This window comes from Cyprinus carpio, unplaced genomic scaffold (genome assembly GCF_018340385.1).
Source record: "Cyprinus carpio isolate SPL01 unplaced genomic scaffold, ASM1834038v1 S000001163, whole genome shotgun sequence".
Classification (NCBI taxonomy): Eukaryota; Metazoa; Chordata; class Actinopteri; order Cypriniformes; family Cyprinidae; genus Cyprinus; species Cyprinus carpio.
In genome coordinates, this window is record NW_024873883.1 from 3,566 (window position 1) to 14,181 (window position 10,616).

A 10,616-nucleotide genomic window follows, 5' to 3' on the forward strand; every position below is an offset into this window, starting at 1 on the left:
GGTTATTCAGTTTAAACATGATCTGTAATATAGTCTGTTAAGATCAAGTGGTTCAAACAGAAAACCCACGTGTCAGCGGCAGATCCATCACTGAAGTATGCGGGGTTCACAGTGGACACCTGTGACCTTTCTCACGGTGATGAGAACACCAATCACAGACGCTTTGCGATTGTTTGAGTGCTACTCTTTTAATCATATATAGACTACTGCGACAGATTCAATTTTATGTCATTTTTATTTTTATATTATGATTTTTACCGTGTAAAGTGCCAGGTTGAAAAGTTTACACTTTGTTTATAAGGGAGGAAAACGATAACAATAGGACAAACAAATGGTAACACAGTTTGTTATTGGTATACACAGCCACATCTTTATTGGATATCATGTCTAATGTTCGTCAAACAACATTTAAACTTTGTTCTTGATTACGTTAAAAAAAGGATGTGAACCTACATTGGAAATGAATCTATAATCCGTTCGCTGTGTGGTACATCTTAAGGATCCTCCCGATATTAAATGTATTTAAATCCATGATGCTGCATATGTACCTAATTAGACATTTTGGATTAAAATGAGAAAAAAAAAAATGTTTATAATAATGGATTGATGATGTTATAATGCTCGAAGTCAGCCGAGTTATGAAAAAGTGCGTGGGGTGTTCTAGCAGTAGTTCTGACTCCAGTCTGCAGGGGGCGCGCAACTCTCGCGAGATCCCGCTCGACACACATTATCTAGCGAGATCACAGGACAACTACATTGCGTTCTCGCGCCGCCCTGGTAGGTGTCACGCAAGAGCTATCTGAGTGTGATTAAAACATTATCCTTCCAATCCTTCACGAAGTAGCGGTCAGAACAGCTGTATAACTACCGTTGCTGTGGTTACCTGCGGGGCTTAATGTGAGCATCACGCTCTGTATGGGCAGATGTTACAGATAATACAGTCATTACAAGATCATGTGAGCGCTTTCTGTTTCTTCACAGCCGAAACAAAAAGTCCACAAGACCAGGAAGCTGCGCGGGAACAGCATACACGGGCACGGGCGCATCGGTTCAGTACAGAGAGAGTGTGTGTGTGAGAGAGAGAGAGGAGAGAGTGTTGTGTGTGTGAGAGAGAGAAAGAGAGAATGTGTGTGTGTGAGAGAGAGAGAGAGAGGGGTGTGAGGAGAGAGAGGGAGGTGTGTGTGTGGCGGAGAGAGAGAGAGAGTGTGTATGTGAGAGAGAGAGGTGTGGGTGGAGAGAGAGTGTGGTGAGAGTGTGTGTGTGTTGAGGAGGAGAGTGGAATGGTGATGTCGTGAGAGAGTGTGTGGGTGCGAGTGTGTGTGTGAGAAGGTGTGTGTTGTGTAGGGGAGTGTGTGTGGGTGTGTGTGCGCGTGGCGTGTGAGGAGCGATGGTGGTGTGTGTGTGTGAGATTTGTTTTTTGTTGGGGTTTGTGTGTGGTGTGGTGGGTTGGGTGCTTTTGGGTCTGGTGGGGATTGTTGGTGTGTGTGGTGGTTTGTTTGTTGGGTTTTTTTTGGTGTGTTTGTTGTGTTTTGGTTTGTGTTTTGGGTGGGGTTGGGTTTGGGTTGTTGGTTGTTGTGTTTTGTTTGGGTGTTTGTTTGGGGTTTGGGATGGTTATTTTTGTTTGTGGGTCGTTTTTTTTTTTTTTAGTTCTTTTCGCTTTGGCGTTTGTGGTGTGTTTTGCAAAATTTTGTGGGGTCTGATTGGGTTGTCTGTGTGGGTTTTGTGGTTTCTTTCGGTGGCAATTTCTGTTGGCTTTGTTTGGTGATTTTTTTCTGGGTTTGTAGTTTGTTGTGGGTGTTTTGGTTTCTTGTGGTTGGTTGTTGGTTGTTGTTGTTTGCGGGTTTTTGTGGGTGGTGGAGTTGTTGTTGGTTGGTTTTGTTTTGGTTTTGTGTGGTTTGTTGAATTGGGGTGTTTTAGTGTTTGTGGGTTTGGTGTTTTGTTTTTTGTTGGTTTTGTTTTTGTGTTTTTTTGTGTTTTTTTTTTGTTTTTGGTGTGTTTTTTTTATGTTTTTTTTTGAGTGTTTTTGTTGTTTGGGTTTTTTTTTTTTTGTGGTGTGGGGTGTGTTGTTTGTTTTTTTTTTTTTTGTTTCTTTGTGGCGTTGTGATGTTGTATGAAGAAATTTTTTGTTTGTGTTTTTTTGGTTGTTTTTTGTTTTGTTTTTGTTTGTTTTTGTTGTTTGGTGTTTGTAATTTTTGTTTTGTTGGTTTTGTTGTATTGTTTTGTTGTGGGTTTTTTTTTGGGGTGGGTGTGTGTTGTTTGGATGAATTGTGTTGTGTTTGTTGTGTTGGTGTGTTTGTGTGGTTTATGTGTGGGTGTGGGTGTGTATTGTTGTGTGTGTGCTGTTTTGTTGTTGTGTTTGTTTGTTTTGTTGGTGTGTTTGGTGTTTGTGGTGTGTGTGTGTGGGTTTGTTTTGTGTGGAGTTGTGGGTTTTTTGTGTGAGTGTGTGTGGTGTGTGTTGTTTGTGTTGTGTGGTTTGTTGTGTGTGTTTTTGGTGTAGTGGTGTGTGTGTGTGGTTGTGTGGGTTTGTGTTTTGGGTGGGTGCGTGATTTGTGTGTGTGTTTTGGTGTTGTGTGTGTGAGTTGTTGTGGTTTGTTTGGTTTTTTATGGGGTGTTTGTGTTTGGTGTTCTTTTAGTGTGTGGTGGAGTAGTGTGTAACAGGTTTTTTGGTGTTTGATGGGGTGGCTCATTGTGTGTGTTTGGTTTGTGTGGTGTGTGGTGTGTGGGGGTTGTGTAGGGTGTGTGTTTTTTGTTTTGTTGTTTTTGCTGAATTGTGAGGTGTTTTTTAGTTTTTTGCTGTGTTGAGGTGTAAGTGTTAGTGTGGAACTGTGTTGGGGTTGGTGTGTGGGTGGTTTTTGGTGAAGTGGTGTGTTGTGTGTGTGGGTGGTAATGGTTGGTGTGTTGATTTGTTTGTGCGTTGGGTGTTGTGGTGTGGTTTGTTTTGTTGGGGGTGGTTGGTTGTGTGTTGCTTTTTTTGTTGGTTTGGGGGGAGTGTGTTTTTGGGGAGGAGTTGTTGTTTGTGTGTGCGGGGTGGTTTGTGGTTTTATGTTTTTTTTTGTGTTTGTGGTTTTTTTTTTTGTTTTGTTTGGGGGTTGGACGGGTTTTGTGTTATTGGTTGGGTGTGTTTTGGTGTTTTTGTGTGGGATTTTTATTTTAGTTATTATTTGTGTTTGTTTTTTTATTTATTTTTTGTATATGTCTTTGTTTTGGGTTGTTGTGGTGGTTGTGGGTTTTTTGGTTTGTTGGGGTGTGTTGTGTGTGTGTTGTGTTGTGTTTGGGTGGGGGGGTTTGTTTTTTTGTGTTGGTGGGTGTGTGGTTGTTGGTTTGATTTGTTTTTTTTGTTTTTGTTTTTGTTGTTTGTGTTTTTTTTGGTGTGTGTTTGTTTTTTGGGTGGGGTGGTGTTTTTGTTTTGTTTGGTTTGTGTTGTTGTGGGTGTGGTTGTTTTTGTTTTTTTGTGTGTTTGTGTTTGTGTGTGGTGTTTGTGTTTTTTTGTTTGTTGTTTTGTGTTTCTTGTTTTGTTTGTTTGTTTTTTGGTGGTGGGTGGGGGTGTGGTTGTGTGTTTTGTTGGGGGTTTGTTTGTTTTGTTTGTGGTGTGGGTTTGGTTGTGTGTTTTTTTGTTTTGTTTTTTTGGGGGTGTGTTGGGGGGTGGTTTGCTTGGGGTTGGGGGGGTTTTTTTTTGTTTTGTGGTTTGGGTGTGTTTTTTGTGTGTTGTTGTGTGTTGGGTGTTGGGGGGGGGGGGGGGTGATTCGAAGGTTTTTTTTGTGTTGTTTTTTGGGTGTACGGTGGTTGTTGTGTGGTTTATTGGGGGTGTGGGTTTTTGGTGTGGTTGTTTTTGAGGTGGGGGGGGTGTTTTTTTTTGGGGGGGGTGTTTTGGTGGGGGGATTTTGGGTTTGGTGGGGTTGGGTGGTGTGTGGTGTGGGTTTGTTGTTTTTTTTAGTGTTTTTTGTTGTTTGGGGTTTTGAGGTGGTGTGTGTGTGTGTTTTTTTTGTTGTTGGGGTTGTGTGTGTTTTGTGTGTGTTGTTTGTGTGTTGTTTTGGAATGTAGGGTGTGGTGTTTTTGTTGGGTTTCGGTTGTTTGGGTTGTGTGTTTTGTGGGTTTTGTTGTTCATGGTTTTTTGTTTGTTTGTTGGTGTTGGTGTGTGTTTTGTTGTTTTTGTTTTTTGTTTTTGTTGTTTGGGGGGTGTTTTTGGGGTTTTGTGTTGGTTGTGGGTGTTTGGGTGTTGGTGAGTGTGGGTTTGTGTTGGTGTTGGTGTTTGGTTTGTTTTTTGGTGTTGTTTTGGTGTTGGTGGTGGTGTTGTGTTCATTGTTTTGTTTTGTTTGTGTTTGTTTGTGTTTGTTTTGGTTTTGGTTGGGGTTTTTTTGTGTGTGGGGGTGTTGTTTTTTGGTTTGTCCTTTGGTTTTGTTGTTTGTTTGGTGGTTTTTTTTTTGGGTGTGTGGTGGGTTGGGGTTGTTTGTTGTTTTGGTGTATTTTTGTGTGTTGTTGTTGCCTGTTTTGTTTTTTTGTTGATTTGGGTGGTGTTTGGTGTTGTGTGGGGTTTTTTGGTTTGTGTGGGTTGAAGGGTTGTGTGTTTGTGATTTGGTGTTTTTTGTGGGTGGTTGGATTGTTGTTTTGGGTTGTTGTGTGGTTGGGTGGTTGTTTTTTTGTGTTTTTTTTGTTTTGTGGGTCTTTTGTTTGGTTGTTGGGGTGGTGTGGTTTTTGTGTGGTGTTGTTTTGTTGGGTGTGTTTTTTTGTTGTGTTGTTGGGTTGTATTGGTGTGGTGGTTGTGTGGGTTTTTGGGGGGTGTTGTGTGTGTGGGGGTGTGTTGGGGGTGTGGGTGTTGTGTTGGGTTTTGGGGGTTTGGTGTGGTGTTTGGTTTGTTGTTTGGTGTGGGGGGTGTGGCTTTTTTTTTGTATTGGGTGGTTTTTTTGTGTTTTGTTGTTTTTGGGGTGAGGGTTGTTGTGTGGGTGGGGGTGTTTGTGGGTGTTGGGGGGTGTGGTGGGGTGTGTGTTGGTTGTGGGTTGGGTGTGTGTGGGGGTGGGTGGGTTTTTTTTTTTTGGGTAGTTTTTGTGTGTGTTGTTGGGGTTGTGTGTGTGTGTGGGGGGGTTGTGGTTTGTGGGGTGTGTGGGGGGGGTGTTTTGTTTGGGTTGTGGTGTTGTGTGTTGGTTTTGTTTGTGTGTTTTGTTTTTTGTTGGTGGGTTTGCTGTTTTGTTGTTTTGTGTTGGGGTTTTGGGTTGTTTTTGTTTTGTTTGTGGTGTGTGGGGTTGTGGTGGGTTTTGTGTGGTTGTGTGGGGGTTGTGTGTTTTGGTATGTTTTTGGTTTTGTTTGATTTTTTGGTTTGTTGTTGTTGGGTTGTGTGGTGGTTGTGGGTTTTGTGTGGTTTTTGGTGTGTTGGTTTTTGGTGTTGTTGTTGGGTTTGTTTGTTGGTTGTTTTTTGTGTTTTTTGTGTGTGTTGTGGGTGTGTGTTTGTTTTTGTGTGGTGTTTTTTTGTTTTTTTTGGGTGTTGGTTTTTTTTTTTGGTGTGGTGGTGTTGGTGGTTTGTTGGTGGGGTTTTTGTGTGGTCTTGTGTGTTTTGGTGTGTGTTTTGGTGGGGGTGTGGTTTGGTGTGTGGGGTGGGTTAGTGTTTGTTGTTTTCTGTGGTGTTTTTTTTGTTTTTTGTTTTGTTTGTTTTTTTTGTGGTTTTTTTGTTGGTTGTTTTGTTTTTGGTAGGTTTTTGTTTGTGTTTTTTTTGTTTTTTTGTTTTTCTGTTTGGGTGTTTGGTTGTGTTTTGGTTTTTTGGTTTTTTTTTTGGATTCTTGGTTGGGTATGAGTCGTTTTGTTTGTAATGTGGGGTTTGGTGTGGGGTTTTTGGTTTTGTGTTTTGTTTGTTTGGTGTTTTGTTTTTTGTTGTGTTTTTTGTTGTGTGTTTTGGTGTTGTGTGTTTGTTGTTTTGGGTTTGACTGTTTGTTTGGTTGAGGGGTTCAAGCTTTGGTTAAGGGTTTTTGTTTTGGGTGTTGATGTGGGTTGGTGGTTTGGTCTTTTGGGGTTGTGGTTTTTGGTGTGTGATTTTGGGGTGGGGGGTGGGTTGGGTGGGGTGTGTTGTGGTCGGAGGGGTTGGGGGGATTTGTTGTTGTGGGGGTGTTTGGGAGGGGTTTTCGGTTTTGCAATTTGGTGTTGGTGGTGTTGGGTTGGGGTGTGCGTGGTTGGCTGGGTTTGGCTTGCCTGGGGACTGTGTGGGGATGGTGTTTTTGTGTTTGGTGTGGTGTGAAGATTTGGGTGTAGTGTGGCAGGGGGTGTGTTGTGTGGGGTATTTGTTAGTGGTGTAGGGTTGGCTGGGTGGTTGTGGGTGGTTTTGTGGATGAGACTGATGCGTGTGGTGCTGTGGTGAGACTGATGGCGTTCTGTGTGTGTGTGGAGAGAACTGATGGGGTGGGGTGTTGTGAGAGGACTGATGTCGTTGCTCTCTCTTCATCTAGCAAGCACAGGAAGCATCCCGGAGGTCGTGGTAATGCTGGTGGGATGCACCATCACAGAATCAACTTCGACAAATAGTGAGCACTACTTCTTTTTATTTTTTTCTATATTCTTTTTCTATCTGTTTTTGTATTTTATTAAAAAAAAATCCCTAGCTATGTGTTCTGTTACACTAAGGCCTCGTTTACACTTGTGTTATTTGTGAGTTGTTTTGGTTTTTTGAATTTTATAAATTACTAACTTGCATTTGTTTTCATTATTGTGACCCATATCCGATTCATGTGTTTACACTTGCCATACCGACGAAACATCGCCCATGTGCTGTTGTCGTTACCGCCTCCACGTGTGCTTCTTACGAGAATAAAGTGACTGTGCTGACAAAATGAGTCACAATGAGCCGATTTAAAAAAACAAAACAAAAACACTACAGTCAAGTAGATAAAAAGAAACAAAAATGCATTACCTTTCTAATTATTTCTAACACCTAAGCATTCATGACGAACAACAATCAAATGTAAAAACTAAAACTTGTATGTTCATTACAAATAATTATTAAAATTAGCAAAAGCAGTTTTCAGAAGTGCGTGGTGATGCCTCTTTTCTTTTATTGTTAGATTAACACCATGACATTTTTTTTTCGTTGGAGCTAAGATTTTTAGTTAAATAAAAATAGCAGCCTACCTCAACACCTTGTCTAATTTTTTATTTAAAAAAAGCAACATATCAGCGTGATGTGGGGTCAGTCTGGGCGCAGCCTGTTGACAGTTAGACCTGACGAGAAAACACCCTCTCGATGGACAGATGTGCGGGAATACACAGGTAGCGATCTGCAGCTAGAGTTGCCAGCAGGCGCTTTTCCAAAACAGCACACATTTCAATAAGTTTTGCTTTTCGCGGCTTCTTTCTCGTTTGTGCAAAAATTACCATTGAACGATTCTCTCGTTATCTCCTCAGATCGCCCGTGCATGCTGTCTCTCCTGATAACATGGGGAGGCCCAGTTTTGTACGCCTTATCAACAGAAGCTTTAGGGTGTTTTGCTGCGTAGTAGTGCCTGCATCGATACTTGTGCTACTGCTGTATTTTAATACGGTGCCCGCATAATTACAGGTAACGCCGTCGCCTTTCTGTTAAAATGATCCCACACAGTGCTTCTTTTAAGCTCGCTTCATTCTGCTTCCTTACCGGAAAAAAAAAATTCTGCCAGGCATGTCGTCGTATTGAACTGCTCGCGTGCCGACACGCTCCGTGAGTTAATAAATATAAGCTATATAGTAGGCTATTTTATTTTTAAACCATGCAGCAAACTAAAAAAAAAGAACCTTAAAAAACGTTTTAAACCGTTTAACTGATAGTATTAATCGGTCAAAATTTTTACTTTCGGTTAACGGTTAAACGGTCAATATGAGCATCCCTAGATCTAATATTTTGTTTTAGGTTAGATGTTTTACGGTAAATGTTAGCCAAGCGTTCACTTAAGTTCCCCAAGATTATGTTTGCGTGAATTCTGAAATACTGTAATTCTGTATATGTTTGTATTTATTGGGATTGTGCGCTGTCAGAAGCGCTGTTAAATGCACGCACTTCGGATGACAGTCAGCACGAGCCGAGAAAAGGTAGCTACTGTAACGTTAATCCTCTCAGAAAATGTACAAATAAAGATAACTTTAGATGTTTAATTACTACTTGGTGCATTTTTCCCTTTTTTGCCTGTAGCTCAAAATAGCTCGTGTGAATTTACACTCATTTTGCCAGCACGGGTCACATATGACGTCATTATAATAGGTACCAAATTGTTGCAGTTTTTTTGCGTACAGTGCGCATATGCCTCAGAAAATCGATCTGCCTGTTTACATGACGGTCGCGTATCTGATTTATTTCCACATATGATTGAGGCCTGAAACCGATCTCGAGGAAATATCCGAATGCATGCGCTTTTTGTGCTTACACTGTCATACAGAACAGATCGATCTGGTAATCACATATGAGCAAAAAAAAATGGAATTGGTTCACATTTAACTGGCAGTGTAGCGGGGCTAAACTTGTCATAGCACTTGCATATCATTCGCGTTTTTTTGTTGATTTTGATTGGTTCTATTGTCCTGTAAGTGTTTTGGTAAAGTAGGGATGCACCGAAATGAAAATTCTTGGCGAGAAACGAAAAGGAAACCAAGGCGAAAACGAGAAACACCGAAGGGAATTATGCCAATTATTGAGTACCATTGCATTTATATAGCTGATGACTATTATGTATAACTTTACTAAAAATCAAGGCATTGCAATTGCATAAATTAATATTAAAGTTGTCAAAGAATAAATCAATTACAAATTATGCAAATATTTATTTAGCACATTGCAACAATACACAGTATAAAAATAAGAAATTCAAACTAAAATGTTTAACTTGACACCACACTCATGTGTACATTGAAAAAATCATGTACAGAAAGCCTACTGGCCTGCAGAAAGGTTTAAAAATTTAATGTTCTCTCATAAAAAGCGAAGTGCATTTTAGGTCAAGTGCATTTGAAATTTTTCTCTGTGGGACTACTACAAGAAAGTGCATTACTTCTCCAAGCTGACAAGGGGTTATCACTTCTGGGGATGGGGACTTCCAGACAGGCCTTCTAGCTGTTGAAGCGGTTGAGCTTGTCATCTGCCTGACATTTGAGAAGATTTGAGAGGGAATTAATATTTAAAAATAGGGCTGGGGCATAAATAAACATTTATATCAAATTAAAAAAAAATAACATTTCCTGAGAAATATGGCTACAGTCTGATAGTCACACATATATATAGTAGCCTAAGAACAGAATAGCCTACGTATTATGCTTATTATTTGAGGCACTTTCTTGCAGGATTTCACTTAACATATCAGACAGCGAGGGTGAGGAAGCGGAGTCTTTTTTTCTGGCTCTGATCTCCTTCTCATTCAGCATAAGTCTCCCATGGTTTTCGCATCCATGTGACCTGGATCATTTCTACAGCGCTGCTTTATTTTCACATCAAGTAATGGTCTTTATATGTGGATAAAGTACAGTCGAAGTGCAGAGGATTCAAATAAGATCTCTTATTGAAGCGTGTGCTGACCAGACTTTAGTTATACGTTTCTTTTTCGCCTCCGATGGTCCGTCTCAACCTCTTTGCTTAGGAAGGCGGCTTTGGAGTGATTTGCGATTAAAGGAATAGATCGCTACAGATGCATCAGAGGAGCTGATCTCTTTAGTTAAGCTGCTCAAAGGGGAGCAAGAATGTTCTCTATTAAGACCCACTGGTTAGAAGTGAATGTCCCGGGGGAGCTCGTGGTCTGCGCTATGCAGGTACATGTGCAGGTCGCTGTTTCTGTTCGTCACCACAACATTTCGGCCATATTTTTTTTAGTTGATAAGTCTTTGACCCGAAAACGAGAAATAATATTTTACGTTGGCGAATATTCCGGTGCATCTAGATAAAAGCATCTGCTAGATGTAAAATGCAAATGTCTCTTGCATGGAATCATTTCTGAAAACACTGCAGTTCAAGGTTAAAGAAGGTTCAGCTCTCTTCATCTTGCATCTTTTCTCAACACAAGCACTGTCTGAGTGAATGGGCACTAGTGATATATTTTCCGCTTCATCACGCGGTGTTTGGATCATTGACATGTTATCAAAGTGTCTAATTCTAGTGTTTGGTAATATTAATATTCAAAATCGCTATTCCTTGATTTCTAAAAAATCGTGGTGAAACATAACATTTGAATTAATAAAATCTGAAGAATCGCTCAGCCCTAATGGCTTCCTTTAACTTGACTGAGATTTTGAATTCTTAAATGTAGCTTCATGAAGTCTGCAGAAACCCTGTTTGCTGGAAGAGTGTTTCTGACTAGAAATAGCTGTTTGTGAATGTGACACTTCAATTCTTGGTGTTTGTTTCCTGCAGTCATCCTGGTTATTTTGGTAAGGTGGGCATGAGACACTACCACTTGAAGAGGAACACTCTCTTCTGCCCCACCATTAACCTGGACAAGCTGTGGACGCTGGTCAGCGAGCAGACGAGGGTCAACTACAGCAAGAAGCCGGACGGTCCTGCGCCCATCATTGACGTCGTGCGTGCTGTGAGTCCAGACCAATGTGTCCTAACACGTCTCATACAGCGCTGCTTCATCTCAGATAGAGACGAGTCCAGAGCAGCGTCTTATTCAGTGCTGCTTCAT

At 40.9% G+C, this 10,616-nt stretch overlaps 1 protein-coding gene across 1 annotated transcript; it reads left to right on the plus strand.

Annotated features, from left to right (window-relative positions):
• Positions 1-981: 981 nt before the first annotated feature.
• Positions 982-10,606, plus strand: LOC122143290 (60S ribosomal protein L27a-like; the record flags this gene model as incomplete). The annotated part of the gene is made up of 3 exons (XM_042754014.1): positions 982-1,049; positions 6,429-6,503; positions 10,343-10,606. Coding segments are annotated over 3 exons (407 nt in total), but the record flags the coding sequence as incomplete, so codon positions are not given.
• Positions 10,607-10,616: the final 10 nt, after the last annotated feature.